We start from the raw sequence: 18,665 nt of genomic DNA, 5'->3' as shown, positions 1-18,665 counted from the left end.
CAGTGGTGAAATATAACAATGTGATCTCTACCAGGCTGTACTTCCAGAATACTCCATGGTGTCATCCACTCAGCTGTGCATTACATAAACAAAGATTACTGCTTAGAGGAGAAGTGGTGCATGACAGCTTTCCATCACCGGAACAGCCAGGATGCTAACACACCACAGAGTGTGCTGTTGCCGGTGTGCATGCTAGCTCTGATCTGATGTCAAAAAATAAGTTACTTTCAGGTTTGACTGTGCAGCCATGACAGAATCAATTAGATCAGCTCAGACTTCCTTGACGTATTGAGCAGGTAGTGGAGTGAGGCATCAGGGTATTGATCATGGTGAAAGGTTTTCTTGAGAGGGTGGGGTAAGAGGGGGAGAAAGGGATTTGCCCAGAGACATCGGCCCACCAACAGATCTACACTACAACTCTTCTAAAGGGGGGTGAGGTGCAGCACAGTGCCCAAAGACACACGTGAACACGAATGTACACAACAGCCGTGTGCTGTGTTAGCTTCAGTAGCATCTACGGCTGGGAATGCCCTGCTCTGGAATCTGACTGAGCTGGAGAAACAAGACAGAGGAGGCTTGTGGAAACGATGCAACTCCAGCAAAAGCATCCATCTTCTGACATGCTCAATCACACACGCGCAAACATGCACAAAGACACGCTGAAACTGCATTCAACTGGCGAGCCGTTACACTTAAGAGGTCTGGAATACATACAGAGAGGCGGTGTTCACATATAGACACACAGTGAGTCTAAGTGTGAGAGAATGCAAGGCAGGCGGTGAGCTCAGCGTGACCAGCTAGCTTGTAGTGCCGACCCTCCTTGCTAAAATGGTAGATCCCAGATTTCTCCCCATGCAATCTGCTACCAGCAACCATGGAGGCAAAACAGGAAGAAGAGAGGACAGGAGAGGAGGGATGCAGGAGCAGAGGAAACCTAGCCATTTCCTTTTCCTCCTCTCCCTCTGATAAAACAGACATAATATAAAAAAAGATTCATAAACATAGACAAACAGAGGAGGCGGGAGGATGTTGGTGGTACTTACATGAGGACTCTGTGCCGAACATGGCTGGGCCGGGAGCTGTGATGGAGAGGAGGAGGAGGAGGAGGAGGAGAAGGAGGAAAGAGAGGAGAGAGAAAGGGGAGGGTGATAGAGAGGGAGAGAGAGAGGGGAGGTTGATGAGCAGGCAGCTACACAGCGGGGGTCATCAAAGCAACACAATGCAGCCAGCCGGCCGTCGCTGCCTCCCAGACGGCCAGATGCCCCAGCTCCGCTATCCGTCGCTGCTTTAAAAGCCGTCCTCCACACACACACAGTCCGGCCGCAAAAAAACACGAGGGCTTGGGGAAAATTAAATCAGTAAATAGAAAACAAAAACAAGCAGAAATCCTTCACGGCCAAGGCAAACTGTAGTCAAATCCCGAAACAGAGACGTGGCTAGCTATTGCATCTCTCCTCTTTCTGCAGTCTGTGTCCTGCTTCTCATCCTCTCCTCTCCGACACTCTCTCTTTTCTCATTCCACTGTAGGATTTACTAACGGAGAGGGAGAGAGAGGGGAGGGGGAGAGAGAGAGAGAGAGAGAGAGAGAGAGAGAGAGAGAGAGAGAGGCTTTCCCGGGGAGAGGAGTGAAGGGGGGAGTGAAAAACTAAAAATCTGGTGAAGAGCCGCTGCAGCCGCTGTAAGACAATAGCTATGCAAACAACGAGTGATGTCACAGGGGGGGGCGCTGTAAAAAGACTGACTGACTACTGCTGGCAGATGGAGAGAGAGAGGGAGGGAGGCAAGGAGGGAGAAAGGGAAAGAGACAAGGAGGAACAGCAGAAAAAGGGAGGGGAAGATGGAGAAGAGAGGGAGTGCAAGAGTGTAGAGAAGGAGAGATGGGATGGCTGTATTAAACAAAGGAAGAAGGAAGACAAGGAGGAGAGGAGCTACGATAAGGAAAGGGAGGAGGTGAGAGCAAAGGTGACAAAAGAGAGGGAATGAAAGAAAAGGAGAAGGAGGGAGAACAAGATGGAGAAGAGGGGGTGCAGTTTAGAGATACAGAGGGGGAGGAGGAAGGCAGCTGGGGCAGAAAAAAGAGAGGGAAGCAGGCCAATCAAAATGGTTTGTCTACTTCAGAGCTAAAAAGAAACTGAGATACACCGGGACACACACGCACACTCACACGCACAGGAGCAATGGGGGGGGGCAGGGGGCTGCAGTCTGTCGGTTCGACAAATTGAAACGACTATGAAGCAGAGCACTGGAGACCGCTGTATGTTTAACTGCTGTTAACCAAACATATACACCTGGCCATCAGGGAGCCACGCAACAAATCTTCTGTTATAATCACAACATCATCAATCAAACCTGCAAGAATACTAAGGAAAAATATGGATTCACATTAAATCACATGTATCATATATCTCATCTTTGCTCTATAATAGGCTGAGATCAAATGGGAATATCTCTGCAAACATTTGAAAATGTGAGGTGATTTAAACAATATTGATATACAAAACATAGGTCGCAGACTGCAACCTTCAAATATTTGAATACCTTGTGAATAAGCAAAATATACCTAATGTACTACACTGTATTTGAATGTTTCCACACAAAGTGTGCATATAGACTTAAAGAATTTATGACCACTTACTCAACCATCCATTCTCCATTCTGTTACTGCAGGTTTCAGAGAACAAAACCCAGGAGTTCATTCCATCACGTGTATATGACCTGTAAATTAAAGCTTTTAGTACAAGTTGTACTGCACTAAGCTCAAAGTGAGCAAGTTTGCAGAAATCAACTGGAAGCTGAAGTTTAATTTTGCTTAAAAAGTTTCATTTGTCAATTATCAAAATAGCTGCAGATTAATCTTCTAATCTTGAATTGCCAAATCTTTGCAGCTCTACTACTGGACACAAATCCTGGTATGTTGCGAGGGCACTGTATATAGGGCATCTGAATCATTTTCAGAGCTCTAAATCTAAATGATTCAACTTTTTATGCCTTTTTCAGGATGCATGGATACCCTGAAGTGAGAATGCAGCAAGTGATGTCTCATTATTGATGCATAGAGTAAAACTTTAATGAAGTCTGAGGTATGGAGCCTTTAAATGTAGTAAAGTGCACACATTACCGAGTAACTGTGCCATACTGGCACAGGCTGGGCCTGCTTTAAGCATCTGAATGGGTACAGTGGTGAGTCTTTATAATAGCCTGCTAACCTAAATACATGGGAGGTCAGCCGGACGTCCTTGTGTCCCCCACTGTGAATGGGCTGAAGCTAGCTAGCATGTGGATTAGCCCAGCTGCTGAATAGAGGAGTGTGTACTGACGGAGGCCTCTGTTCTTTTGTGTCTCATACCCAGCCGCCCTCCTCCTCTTCTCCCCACGTCTTTGTCCCTCAGGCACAGGCAAGACACCACTTCTCTACTCCTGTTACACTGCAAAAATTGTTGTATTACAAAATATTTATATAATAAATATAGTTTTGGCCCCAATCCCCCGATCTTACATTTTCTTAAATATTGATTAAATATATATCGCATTAAAGTAACAGCCATGGCCTAATCAATCTGACACACTATATTTTTCACAAGTTACTTGATCCAAAAATGTAAGGTCCTAGACCAAAATTCTTAAATTTATAATCTTAAATTATTGATTTGATATGAATTCAAGATTCACTGGGAGAATCTCAAATTGGCATGTGATCAGCTACAGACAAAACGTCTCACTCTGTTGGAGTTATGAGGATTACAAAAGCACTCAGGTTTCTACAGTTATGTTCAAGATCGTATTACCACACAAAGAATCTCTGGCTGCAGAGGGCACTTGAACCAAACAACAAACAAGTTGCATTTTGGGCTACGAAGTTACTTGGGTGTGAGTTAGAGTTAAGAGGATATCTGCCATAGAGATGTCTGCCTCCTCTCTTCTCAGAAATAAAATTGAACTAGATGGCACTAGATGCTTGTGGTTCTTATATTTCCAGATCAAGGTTTAAAACAAGAAAATCAACAGTACTGACTCTTTTCAGAAATCATGACCTGGTACCTTAAAATAATCCACAGATCTTTTTGTGAGTTTCATGGAGGAACTATTTTCTTTCTACTGAGCTAAATTTGCCAGCCGCTACCACAATGAAGAAGGAAACATGCTCATCGACCAGAGGCTTGTACTTGTGAAGTGTGAGATGTAAAGATTAATGGCTTCCTCCTTGGCTGAGCTGAAACACTGGCAAATTTGCTAGCTCACCTCTTGTCTATGAAAAAAAGCTGGCTTCTTTTTTTGTTTGGTGATGCGTGAGGAATAATGTTCCAACATGAAACTGCAAATCCTACAGAAGCCCTAAGAGGCAGATAAAGTAAAAGGAAATGAAAAACATTATCCTGGCAAAATATAATATAAAATATACATATATTTCACTGCTGACTATAATTAAGTCATAAACAAAGCCTCAGGGAAATAGTTGAGGCACCTGTGATCTTGAATAACTGGACATGATTTCTGGAAAGAGACATTGCTGTTGAGTTTTTCAAATGTATGTTTTTGGGATATTGAGCAACACAAGCCGAGTGCTATATATATCTGTGGGTAAGCAGCACTACAGGTATGAGGGAAAGTATGTATTTTTAATTTTGGGCTGATCTATCGCTTTAACATTAATCACTGACACGATCAGTGATCTGCCAGTGCTTGTCGTTTTAACCACTGAAAACGCAATGGTCTGTCCTGGAAAATACTTATCATAAGCAACTTGATAAATCAACCGAATAACACACCAAAAGGGTATTACTCTTAGTTTGTATTGTCGCTACACTGCCTGTCAAGGCAGCTTCTGTCAAACACCACATGCTTCAATGGGAAAACACATGCAATAACAACCTGTGCACATGCAGTAACAACCTGTGCTCAAATCACTTTAATTAATAAATTTTAAGGCTGAACAAGTGCCCACACAGCATCACAATTTGACAGAAGTCTTATTCAGACCTAAACTAATTGCCTAACTGAATAAACTAATTGGATATCTGGCAGTACAGCGTGTGCTTCCAGATTCAGAGCATTCAGAGGTTGGAACATGCAAGACCACTGTACACTTAAGTTATTTTTTGACAAAGGAATCACATAATCTACATCACTGTAACCTAAAATTCCATGCAGAGATTCTCGATTTCATAAAACAGACAAAAAGGTCTGTCATGAAACGCTACAGAGTGTTCACACAGAAGGCATCTTCCTAGAGACAGAACAGAGTGCAGAGCTCCTCGCTGTCAACTTCAGCCTCTCTCTCTTCAGTCCAAGAGTGTTTGAGTCACACATGGCCTATGGTTACACACTCTGGCACCGGGCCTTGCTCTTGCTGCCACACTGATAATTAGGATGCAAACCTATTGCCATAACAGCAGTGAAGCCCAGGTGAATGGGTCTGTTAATTGAGTCAGACAATGAGTAATGGAACAATGCTGTCGTTCAATGAATGCTTCACTTAAAACAGTGCTCCTCAAGGCCTCTCTCCAGTGGAACTGCATTCATGAGCCATTTATTCCTGAACAATGCACACCTCACCCCGCCCCCGCTTCCATCACAAAGTACCACCCCGAAAAAGCATCTCCTCCTGGTTGCTAGGAAACTGAAAATAAGCATGAGAGGAGTGTGGCCATCCTTCAGCAGGAGGAAAAATTGAGGAGAGGGATAAAAGTGAAGGAGGCAGAAGGAGAGGGACAGCACTTAGGGAAGGCCACAAGAATTGATGTTGGTAAAAGTGTGTTAATAATGAGAGAGAAGAGACGAGACATAAAAGCATAAATTCATAAAAAAAAAAACTTAACTAATTAGAGCTGGGAAATGTGTCAATTGTATTTTGTTATTATGATATGACACTAGATAGAACCAGCCAGACTGTTACACTTGTTTTTATAAATGCATCAAAAGTCATCCGTTCAATAATGTTGCAATATTGATCAAGGTATTTGTTCAAAATATATCTTTTATTTTTTTAATTTCAGGCATTTGCCGAGTGTTTTGTTGGGAGGAGCCACTGCTCAGCTGCTCAAAGTCGACTAGAGTGTCAGAGGCTAGGCCGGATCTGAGGAGTAAACAGGTCAGTTGTCCACTGCTTGAATCTGGAGCCATTTACTGAACTCAGAGATTAATTCTGAACATGTGTAATACAAAAGTGGATTTTTCTTCTCGCCTATTTATCACCCTGACTGCAGCAGCAATCTGTAGAGAAGACCTCTGTTGAGTTTATGTGACGTTAGTATAATACTGACTGCTGACTGGAGCTGAATGGGAAAACTACTTTAACTCACGGAAAGAGATTATGGAAATTGGAGGGGAAGAATCAGAGTCCCTGGCGAATGTCAAATAGTGAGCGTTTACCTGAATTTTAAAAACACACACTTTTTCCTTGTGCGCCACTGCTGGCTAACGTTAGCTCAAGGCCGATATCTGTTCAAACACAAGGTTGTTTTTAAGTTTTATTCATGTTTTGTCTTATTTAATAACTTGGAAGTAGGAGCGGGGACATATGAGAAAGCACCACAACTTTGAGCAAACTTGAGGTTTTCTCTGGGTTTGAACCCTGTTGGAAACATTTGGGATATTAAGTTCACAACCGCAGAACTGTTACCATTATTGTGATATTATGTTAAGGCCACGTTGCTCAGCCCTATATGCAACACTGAAATTTGCTCTTTGAAATTTGCTAAATTTGTTAGCTTCATGTCATCCTATCCTTGACTTACGTTACAAAGACAGAGCACTGTTTGGCATCATATTCCAAGTAAAAGATAACAATTGAGTACATGCATATACCAACATATTCAAAGCATCAGGGAAGAAAAGCCCTTTTGTCCTCAGGCCATTGTATCTTGCACTTCCAAAGATTTCAGGGGAAGGCCAGAATCTCAAAATCATGGCAGCTTTTCCCATCAGTTTATCTGTTAAGAGTCGACAAACCACCCAGCCAGAGGCATATGTGCTAGTAGTCCAATTTGGCATTTAACTGGTGGTCATTTCCTGATCTGATGAGAATGAATTTATAGCACTCAAAGCCAGCTGGTGTGGAAAATGGATTGTGCCCAACACATCCACCGTGTAGACAACAGCAGGATTTGGCAGTCTTTTGAAATCCAAACAATCATCCCCCCCGTTTCTCTTTCAGAGGAACCAGAGTCTTCCACAAAAGGAAGGTCAGTGAGGCTTTGATTACCTCCACTGGGTCACAATTCAAACGCAGCGGCATCATTCAGCTAACTGGGTCAGGAGCGCTGTGGCTGCCACTGCTGACACCAGCTGGTCAAAATGAGGAACTGTGTGTCTCCAGCCACACAGAGCTGCTATTATTAGTCAACTGAGGGATGGACAACCACTTGAATCAAATGAACTACAGTCTACTGGCCTGATAAAAAGACATTCTTTTTTTTACAGCATTAGACGTGCATTAGTGTATGCCGAGGCCAGACCATTATTTCCTTCACAACCAATAACTGTCTTTAATGACAGAACCCCACTGAAGTTAATGCACAAAGAAAACACTTGATAGGAGACAGGAGCGGTGGGCCGTCACTTCTTCTTCAGCAGCTTCTTTGTCAGAACTTATCTGAATGGGTCCAGACAAGGTTAAACGAGAACTTTGGTCGATTTAAACATGCAGCTTCATTGCTCAAGCCACCCTTGACTTGTCAGTACCGAAGACGCGAACACATTGGTCCAACAATTACAGGGCTCCGTGAACAGAGCGTTAGCATTGACAGCTAACAGCATAGGGTCAGAACTTTACACTGTGTTTCAAGCTTCTTAACATGCTCCACATCTCACCCCAAAAGTCATGCAACATCAGCAGACACCTTACAACACAGCACTGTAGCATGTATGACTCAAAATGAATAAAAAAAGGCGTTAAAACAGTGTGTTTTAAGTAGCCACATACCGGTTTGTTGACATCTGTGTCCTCCAGTAGCTAGACCAAACTAGTCAATCCGTCGAGCGTGTGCTCAACAGGCTTAACAGGCTATTGTAAGGCCCATGGCTCATGACAGGCTGCAACATGGACATGTACATTATGAACAGAAAAACGAAAAATGCTGGAATACATTTCTGTCTCCGCCAATGAGGGAGTAAGCGCACGCTCAACAGATTGGCTAGATTGGTCTAGCTACCAGAAGACACGGATGTCAACCAACCGGTATGTAGCTCCTTGCACAAACACACTGTTTTAACTACTTTTTTATTCATTTTGAGACATACACTGTACAGTGCCGTGTTGTAAGGTGTCTGCTGATGTTGCATAACTTTTGTGGTGAGATGTGAAGCATGTTAGGAAGCTTAAAACACAGTGTAAAGTTCTGAACCTATGCTGTTAGCTGTCAATGCTAACTCTCCATTCACAGAGCCCTGTAATGGAGCCCTGTAAGGGTAGCTTGAGCAATGAAGCTGCATGATTAAATCGACCAAAGTTCTCCTTTAAGTTAAGGAGGTATACTAAAAATCTACACTAAACGTTGAGCAACCCGAGAGTAATCCATTCTGTCTACTAGTTTAGGGAACTAACTTGGGCTCCATGAAGAAAAAATATATAGTGGTTGTTTTGACAAATTATTATTATTATTATTATTATTATTATTATTATTATTATTATTATTATTATTAACAATTAGTGAAAATAATAGCAGAAGTATGTAACCAGGGTTTTCCTATACCATTTCAGCTTTATGGGCAGTACCCATGCCATTCTGTGCACCACCTAAGCCAACTGAATGGAAAATCAATGTGGAAAGCATCAAAAAACTTAAGTCATGTAGTTATTCCCCGGTGGGCAAGTTTTTTGGGTGCCTTATATTTTCTGCTCCAGCTTTTGTCCTTTTTTTCTGGACCTATGTGGTTCAAATAATGGTCCAAAATGATGTGAAACTGCATTTTTCTGTTGAAGAACTGCCTCTTGTGGTGGGAACCCCCCCACCTGACCAGATACATGCAACCAAGTCTTCCACAAACCCAGGGAAAACACTGTAACAAACAAACACATTTTCTCAAATCTGGAGAACAACATTTGTAAGACACAGCATCACTGCAGCACTACAGTACTTCATTATAACATCGGCTTGTCACACAAAATTGTAGCTTCTGTGATTTGGATATTGCACTTGGCCATATTTTGTTTTCGATAATATTCGATTAACTTTGCAGACCAAAAGCCAACATACCATCTCTTCTATTGTAAATCCTTTTCCTCCTGGTTTATTTCAGCCATCGGCACAGCCAAAGCTTGTTTTGTTATTTTCTTTGTTTTTTCTTTGTTTTCTTTTAACACTGCATGCCTGAAGTCAACCTGTTACAGAAGGACCAAACTGCAGCAGCGTTGAGCATACTGGAATTTTCACTAAGCACCATATTTAACAGCCTGTGACAACAAGCCACATTTAACTTAATAAAGACTGTCCATGCACTTGTTTACACCTGAGAGTCTAGTACAACCAGTGTTTCCCTGCTGCTTCCAACCACAGACCTACAAACTCTGGAGAAGTGAAAAAGGTGACAACATACAAAACTAAAACCCTCTTCATTCACTTCTACTACCCTGGTTGACATAAAAAAGGTGACTGTAGCCAAAAGCTGATCAGTTTGCAGGTGTGCAACCAGTTCTACTTGCATAACTATGTTTTTTGATGCTTTGCAGTCTCCTATTGCAACACATCATGGAAACTGAAAGAAGTCAGAAGGACACTTTGCTACCTAGTAACATACTTTCTGATACAATGCCATCCTAATTTTAACTGTTAGGAAAACAATCATAATACTTGATAACTGATCTTGTATCTTTGGGGAAGCACAGACTGATTTGTCCAAGTTCAGTACATGTTGTTTTGCTGTATTTTGCATTTCTAACAGCTGAACTTTTCCTTTTCCTTTGCCTCTGTATTTCTCTATTTGTCCCATTATGAACAACATGTTGTGTACTAGTGAGCACTCTTGACCCAAAAGACATCAGATGTGATATACTGGACCAGTATATTGGACTGCAGTGTTGCTTAGGTTTAACTGCATAGAGTCTAGAGGAATGCCAACCACTCCGGATAAGAAGTGTCACAGAATTGAACTAAAAATGGACATGAAATTACAGACACAAAAGTCCTCAAATGTCTGGTTTTGACCACAACCCAAAGAGACTCAATCTACTGTCAAAGAGAAGTAAAGCAACCAGATAATATTCACATTTAAGAAGTTGGGATCAGAGAATTTTATTTTTCCCTAAAAAAAATCAGCAAAATAGTTGGCCATTAATAATTGACAACTATTCAATTACAGTTGCAGCTCTATACAGAAGACTTTCAAATATTGCAAATGGTTACTAGAAATCTAAGTTTTAAGTTTAAACCACCAGCTACCACACAGAAAATACAACTTCAAGTCAAAGATGTAAGCTAGTGCTATAAAAAAAAACGTATTTTGTCCTTAATTGTCATGAAATGTAACAGAACATGTCTGCTGAGTGATACAAGCAGACGGTGTCCGATATCATGCTGATTCTTGTTAATTTTATCATACATTTTGAATAGATTCAAATATGAGCATGCAGTCAAATCTGGATAACCTTGTGCATTTAAATACAAGCCATTTCATGTGTCATTCATCAAACTGTCGCAGTATGCAAAGTAGGGAGCCAAGATGAGGAACATAGGGTGGGGAAATAACCACCCGACTGTGGCTGTTAGCCTTGTCTGATTAACTAATCTCTCTGGCCTGTAACCAATCAGTGTACAGAGTTTATTTTCCATTTTGTTACTGGGGTGGGCACCAGAAGTGTTCAGTGTTTTTTGTTTGGGCGGAACTAAAAGGTAACGCTTTCATTATTTAGCCAGTCTTGCAGCAAATTTGCATTCTGTATTAGAACAGGATTAACAGGTCACTTTCTTTACCAAAAGTCACATAGTAACTTAAAAATGGTGAAAGAAACAGCCACTACAGCCAATGGTTGTAAAATGTAACTTGTATGCTGTAGGCAAAAAGGTGTGTCATGATTCTCCAAATCAACTATTCAATTTCACTTTTGATAAGATCACAATTCGATTTAGTTTTTGATTAAGTAATTTTTTTTTCAGCACTCATGGTAATGCCTTTGTTAGACTGGATATGGATTTGTAAAGATCAACAAATCATTGGTTTAATGCCCTGACAACTTTCAATGACATTTCAAATTCTTCTTCTACAACAGCTTGATTCAATACTGGCAGCTTTTTGCAGGACAGTGTTGGCCAAGTTCAAATAATATTCACCACAAATAAATATTCCACACAAAAAATAAAAGTACAAGTAATCAAATAATAGTTTTCTAAAATCTTTTTCGAGTAAACCCAATTTCCAAACAAATCAATAAAGGATCTCTGAAAAACAAAATAAAGTCAACATCTTCTTTGCATTCGGGGTTACCTGCCATTCCAGTTGAACAGATGGGGTAAGTATACACAAAACAACACAATTCAGATGACACAACTTACTTAGCTGCAGTCACCTTTGCACAGCCCACATCTCAACTTTTTTTCATGGTTTTAAAACCCTGTTTCTGCGTCTCTACGCTTCTCCTTATCCGACCACTGATCATTTTAGATTAAATGAAGGGAAACCATATTGGATAGTGGCTTTTACCTGGATTTTAAGTATCTTTGACGCCTTGCATGGTCAGGGTTGCCTGTGTAGCAGCCATGACCTTTCTCTCACTTGGCAAGTGCCCTCACTGGCATGGGGGTCAGAAATTAAAGAGCCAGCTGTGAGGGCTTTGGAGTGTTTTCCTTAAATTACCACACTGGATGCTTCAAGGTGCAAGAGTCTAAAGGGTGATCCAGGCTTTCTGGTATGGATGTTCTCTACGGGTCCAGCTGATTGAATGCAGACAGAAACATGGATGAAAAACAGACCTCGATTATGGACTTTTTTCCAGGCAGGGCAGGCAGGGCAGGCTGTCCCCTCAAAGGTAGGGCAAAAGTTTCTGGCTGAGATCAAATTACCAAAGCAGTGCAAAGGTTCTAAATAAAGGTTCCCTACCAGTCTGATCTGGCTGTGTGCTGTGTCTCTGTGCGTCACATCACTGAGCTAACTCAGGGGGTTTCTTTAAATTAAATGTTTTAAATCCCAGACTGATCACCTTCAACTTCACCTTTGTGGATTTGATTTAGGTCAGTTTTCAGTGTGATGTCTTACTACAAAAATCTTGTGCCTTTTCCAAGGTTATTTGTGTATTTTCAAAGAACATTCCTTGTTTCCAGAGCTGTGGAATGATCTTGTTTACAGTACAGAGCTTCACTGCCACATCCAAGGCTGACAATGTTGGAATCATTCTGCAGTAACATGTCAGCAGGAAAAATATCCAGTCTTCAAAGAGATTTTATTTCTGAAACATGAATTAATTCTCTAGGGAATATAACGCCTGGGAAAAATGCCCTGAAGATCTGTCTGAACCCAGATACAATTTATCATCAGTGGTCTTCAACGCAGAGCCTGCCAGCATTCTCCAGAAAAACAGAAAGACAAATCATATGCCATTTCTTCGATTACAGCATGGCTCCAATGGTCACTGAGGCTACTAGCAGCTGATATGCAATTACACAATGGTCCGTAAATCTCACAATATGCTCTGACCTTTTCAGTCCTGTGGCTGAGCATCAAATTATAATGCTTATTCCAGCATCCAAGACAATTTATTTTAAGCAACCAAGCTCAGCTAAATTCAACCTCCGTTCATTGTGATAGTCAAGTGACTAAAAAGAGATCCAAATGCTGGTGTGAGAATTTGCTTGATGGGTGATCACTAATGCAAAACAACCTGGACTGTCATCATACAGGATGTGGATGTATTGTTGAAGCAAATCCATATCTTGATTGGCAAATCTGTTGTTTGAAAATAGTCTATGGTGGGTTTTTTTTTTTTTTTTTAATATTTAAAGCACACACAGCAAAATGCAGTCACCTTTATTAGAGTAGTGACTGAAGTAATATTTTATGTGCCCAAACAATTACGGTAGTAATAGGAATCAATAGGTCACAAAAAATAATAAATGCATCGCTGTGTCTATAAGTCACATGGAATGCTTAAAGGGAAACTGGAACAGTCTTACACATGATAGCTGAAATTCTCTGAATACAGCATATAGTACTGGATGAGACTTATGGAACAATCTTTGTTTGATGGTGCAATCAAAAATGCAGTGTTATCATATCTTATCTCTGCTAAAACAACATGACAATATGCATGTCACACCATTTTGCAAAAAAAAAAAAAAAAAAAGGTGATGCACCATTCGTCCACGCTGTAAAGTCCTCCATATGGCTTAGGGCTGCAGCATATGGTAAAACAATTATTTCATGATCTTTTTTTCATGATTACAATTTTCATTTTTTACTCATAAAAATGTATATAATTTTGACTGATGATGTGTTACATCTGTTGGGGTCGATTTTTACTTGCATCTGTAGAACATGATTTATTGGAATGCTACATTATAATGCTGTTTTGTCACACATTGTACCTAGCAATGGATATTGTACTAGGCCATAGTGCAATTTTGATAAATATTTCAATCAATTGTGCAGCCCTAACATCCAATGATCTGTTGTCAGTTTGTTTTATATAGCCTCATATAACAAATCACAATTTTGTAATTTGTAATGCATTCAACATCATCTGTTCCTTAGACCCTTGATTTGGAAGAGTGAAAACAGAGGATGGATATGCAACAGATGTGCATACTCATCTGAGGAGGGTTGTGCTTCAACACACTAACAATGTCAGTTACCACCAATTCTGTAGAGGTATAATCTCTTATTGCCATAATTGGCTTGCCAAATATAGATAACATCAAACTGAGTAGAAGCATATTTAACTGACTGAAACATCAGCGGTGAACACTGGTTTTTGGTAGGCTAACAGTGTATCAGAGTCAAAGAGCAAACAGAATTGACGCACACACAAACACACCACAGTACAATGCAGCAACAAGATATGCTGCATTTTGAAAAAGGGACATGATTTTCACCCACATGCTAACTTGTCTTTTCACAAACACTCATAAATCCTCTGTGAAACAAAGCTGTAAAACAAATTAGCTCATGAACTGATTGCTGCAATATTTACCAAGGAAATTTAGCTTGACAGTAAAGGCAAAGTCCTCAGACCTTGTTGAGTAGATGAACTGATCTTATTAATGCATCAACTCACATTATGGTAGAGAGAGCTGGGAAGTCGGGGTGGGAAAAAGTCCAGATTCTTCGATGCATCGTGATTCTCTCTAGAATGATTATGTCTTGATGTAGGTAAGTTAATAATCCGAATTTTAAAACTGAAATTAGTTTGCCCTCTACAACATTTAGTTTGCTTGCTGCAGAGTACTACAGAAAGCGCCTGGTCATTCTCTGATGTTCACGCATGCGAACCGAACACACATGTGCGAGTTGTTTATGCTTGAGTGGCGACAAAACGGCTGCAATGGCTAACATTGCACTCCTATTGGGAAGTAACTGCATATATGAGAATCATTATCCTGAATGTGTTCTTATCCTTTCATATCAAACTGAGGTTGGTCACAGATCCAGTCCAGGTTATTCAAGCAGACCAATTCAGACTGATGACAGATTTATCCAGGTCAAAACTTTTGTGTGAAAGATTATCATCCGTCAAACTGTTTGGTATGTAACTCCATGACTCATAAGCTGCTGGTGCTGTAGCTTCATGATGACACAAAACACAAAGAAGCCACACAACATGTTCTCAGTAAGGGACACAAGTCTTGCTTTATGACCCAAGGGGGATCTGTCCCAATCCTGCTGTTACTCAAGATATTGCCATAGGTGCACAGGTGTTTGCCTGCAACAAGACCAGGCAAGTCATTATTGAGAAAGCCAAGAAACTGCGATTCAAGTCAAAATTAGAGGAGGCAAGCTGAGAGAAGGTAGCTAATGAAATACAGCGCTGACAGTTCAGAGGGGGAATCCCAGAGTTCAGATCGCCTTTGTAAAGGTAAAGGAGAAAAGGGGAATTTAACGGTGTTAGTAAGGAAGAGGAAGTGAAAGCATAATGTCAATGCAAGCTGTTACTTTTGAGTTTAAGGTGTGTAAGGTCTATGAAGCTAGCTGAAGTAATATTTGCAGCAGAGAGTGACACCTGCATGTCATTAGTCAAATGTGAAAAGAGAGGCAATGCTGGAGCTTAACACAACCACGGTCAAAAACTCTTTTGCTTAAAAAGGTGTGGCAACAGAAATAATTTGGAACATCTAGTAATGTGCATTTGTCCATCCTTATCTACATACACATTACACAGTTTAGAGATGCATAATTTTGCAAATCAGCAGTGCAGAAGTGTTCATTTTCATATGAAAATCTGCTGTTGTTTCACGTACTGTCAAAATTTACATTCTGACTCACCCATCGAGAAAAACTCTACCAGCTAAGATACATCATTATGTGTGACTGACTGAACTTTGACATTGTGCTTAGCTTTCATTACTATATTTTGCACAGAATCTGGTAGTTCTGGATTGTAGACAAAGAGGATTTGTTTTGATGATGCAATCTTGGGATTTGGGAAAACCCATCACCCTTTCATGACATTTCAAAGACCCACACTAATCAAATGGCGCAAATAATCGTTGTTTGAAGCTATATTTCACATGACCAGCTCAAAAACTTTCTAGCCTGTGATTCAGGTGACCATATCTTATTTTTTGTCTCACTTACAGTACATCTAGCATTTGGTGCTGAGCAGAAGATGTTTTCAGACCTCACCTGGTTATGTAGACATTTTATGACTAGGTTACAGGATGCCACAAATACAGTGAAGGAGTCATTTCAAAGAGATATCTGTAGTCGTCACAATCCAGGTTTATCAATCAGGCTACAAGACAAAATGTTACAGTCCCGTCAGGGCTCCTGGATGTGACTATTTTGGTCGACAATGCACCAAAAAAATCTGTGAAGAGCGATTACATATTTTCATTGGTCGCAACGGTGTACCTGATATTCAGTGGGTTCAGTTAAAAAAAAGGTATTTTTTTGACAAACAGCAACTGGATGTGAAGACACATTTTAGCCTATTAACACATTTTCTGAAGACTGTAAGGCAGGAATTTATGCAAGTACATTTTGGACAGGCTCTACAAATACCTTGAATGCGAACCAGAGAAACCTTACGAGCCTCATGAAAATGTTGCAGGGTTCCTAGTCCAACTCTACATTAACCTTAAGCACCCAGCCTGATGTCATCATTGAGGCGAACCCTAACCCTGTCACCGGTTCTTACAATGCTTAATCTGTGGTGTTTGCTCTGGTTATGTTTTAGAATGGCAGCTCATGGGAGGAAAGACAGAGGAAGTGAGACATAATGTGTTAAAAGATTTAATCAAAAATGTGTTATTGGGTGCACCTTGATAATGTGCACAACAAAAACAATTTCATTTCAGGCCATCATCCAAAGTTGAAATTATAGATCATTTTAGCCATAATCAAGCAAAAGTAAAACTAGAGGATATTATCGTGACTCCAGGGATGATACATATTTTCCATTTCTTAGCAATGCTGTTTTTTTTCCCCCCTCACAAACTTGTCTATTACCAGGAAATGGCTGATGATACTAATGATGCATGGTGTTAAAAGGTTAGTCAATAATAATCATAGCTCATGGCTTTAAGTAGGAGGTCTGGAGTTTTGTCAGACTGCATCAACACCTCCGTGCAAGAGGTGCCAAGGTGAGAGTCAGCAGCATTAAATCTGACACATAAACCTGCTCCTGCCTCTGGTTAGGACTGTTCAGTTCCAGCACATACATTGCTATCAAGACTCCTCAACCAGCCTATGTGTGCCTGAAGGCTCTCCTGCACTCTCTAGTTGGAGCCAGCTGGCTTTCTGAAAGAGCACATTCTTCCATCTGCAGCTCAGCACACAGTCACTGGAGACTCACCACTGGCTGCTGTGAGAGCAGGGAGACAGATAATGCCAACTCAACCACTGAGCCGACATTGAATGCCCAGCAGAGGTAAACACTTGAGGTCCACAAGGCTAACAAGCATTGGTAAACTTGACATGACTTAGTGCTTACATTTCTTTTAAAGTCACTAACGTTAGGCTTGCTTTAAATGCATCAAATGCATCCCCAGCAGAGGGGGTTTCCCCCATGTTAGAGGAGAGAAAACTTGGCAAACAGGCAGCATGCAGTAATAACACCAGGACACGGTTGACACTGTAAACTCTGGAGGACCAGATAAGAGATATTGCATGGACTCATGATGGAGACCATTTAAAACAGTACAACGCTCAGGTCTCTTGAGTGTGCTCAAAGTGCTTGGCGAGGAAATCTAATAACATCCAGGCTCGGAACACTCAATTCATGCTTTACTATGTACTTAACAGTGGCCACGCACGTTTACAGGACGATTTCCATTTAAACCCTTGCTACTCGTTAGCCACTCATCCTGCTAGCTAACAGCTAACTGGCTAGCGTTTGCAAAACACACAAACTTTTTTAAAAAGTGGAGGCACTGTGAATGGCAGCGACGGGGGGGATCGTTAAAGCGACGTGTGTCAGAACTCACCTCAATTTGTGAATGTGAGGAAGAAAGTTAAGTCCTCACAAGTAGCGACCATTTCTTCCACCAGCAGTCCAACATGTGTCTAGTATCCAGCAGCAGCAGCGGACTGTGTGTAGACGTGTCTGCAAACTGCGGCTAATGTCAGCTAACAGTTACCAGCTAGCCACCGGCTCGCTAACCTGGACAGTTAGCTCCCGCCGCCTGCAGATGTCGCTGTCACTGATTTACCTGTATCTCTTAAGGCACATTGAGCCAACACCCGCTCAGAATCGATAAGAAAACATAGTATTATAATTTTTAGACATGGAAAAAGTGAAGAAAGAATGCATGAGTACACGCCTAACACGCCGGCAGAGGGTTTCGCAACATCAGCGAGTGGACAGCTCTCAACTATATGGCAAAACGTCGTTCTCCTGCGCATGCGCTTCTATGCTGAGCACCTAAGCGCTTCACATTTTTATTTGTCAGTTTTTTCCTGTTTAAATGTCATGCCACTCAGGTACTCAAACAAAGAATAGAACAGGGAAATCACCCATGGACCACACTGGTGGACCCCGTTATGTAAACCTCAATGATACATCTGAGAAAAAAAAAAACATGTGGTGGCACATTTTTCAATGTTTTAGTCTCCCTGGTGTTTTATGGAGATAATATCTCAATTTTAAAAAAATGACTAACTTAAAGGTAATCTGTCCAATTTATAATCATTCACAGAGCAGTACTGTATTACCTAGAGCTAAAGAGTGCAAGTAGTTTATTGGCAACTGAGTATTTTCATCATAAGTTTTTCATCAGCTGGATTTATGACCCAAAAACTAATGCCATCATTACATTTTGAGAGTTATGGTACTTTGATGCCCGTAAAAACTTCAATAAAACACTAGGTCTGCAGTTTATATTCATACCTTCAAAAACAGATCTACTGTATCAGTGATCTCATTGATCTTTGACCTCATGAGATCAATCAGTGAATCGCTGCATAAAAACACAGATAAAGTCTCATCAAATACAACTTCTCAGGTATTTTAGTACCTAATGGTCTACTACAAGAGTAAGTATAGTATAAAATGTAATTAAAATCGAATTAGTTTCCAAAATGTG

The 18,665-nt window shown here is 40.8% G+C and overlaps 1 protein-coding gene across 4 annotated transcripts in view; it reads right to left on the bottom strand.

Annotated features, from left to right (window-relative positions):
- The window catches only part of LOC119024428 (suppressor of tumorigenicity 7 protein homolog), a 54,841-nt gene extending 36,878 nt beyond the window's left edge, over window positions 1-17,963 (bottom strand). For 2 of the 4 annotated variants that reach the window (XM_037107227.1, XM_037107228.1), the window contains exons 1-3: window positions 17,568-17,963; window positions 2,636-2,715; window positions 1,044-1,079 (exon numbers count right to left, since the gene is read on the bottom strand). In XM_037107227.1, coding sequence (XP_036963122.1) covers window positions 1,044-1,079; window positions 2,636-2,696 — 97 coding nt within the window. In that variant the 5' untranslated portion in view covers window positions 2,697-2,715; window positions 17,568-17,963. The remainder of the gene's footprint in view (window positions 1-1,043; window positions 1,080-2,635; window positions 2,716-17,567) is intronic. The other 2 variants (XM_037107229.1, XM_037107231.1) reach the window with 2 other exon arrangements.
- Window positions 17,964-18,665: the final 702 nt, after the last annotated feature.

Source organism: Acanthopagrus latus, chromosome 8 (genome assembly GCF_904848185.1).
Source record: "Acanthopagrus latus isolate v.2019 chromosome 8, fAcaLat1.1, whole genome shotgun sequence".
Taxonomy (NCBI): domain Eukaryota; kingdom Metazoa; phylum Chordata; class Actinopteri; order Spariformes; family Sparidae; genus Acanthopagrus; species Acanthopagrus latus.
Note: the sequence above shows the minus strand (reverse complement) of the source record. Positions and strands in the feature narration are given on the sequence as shown.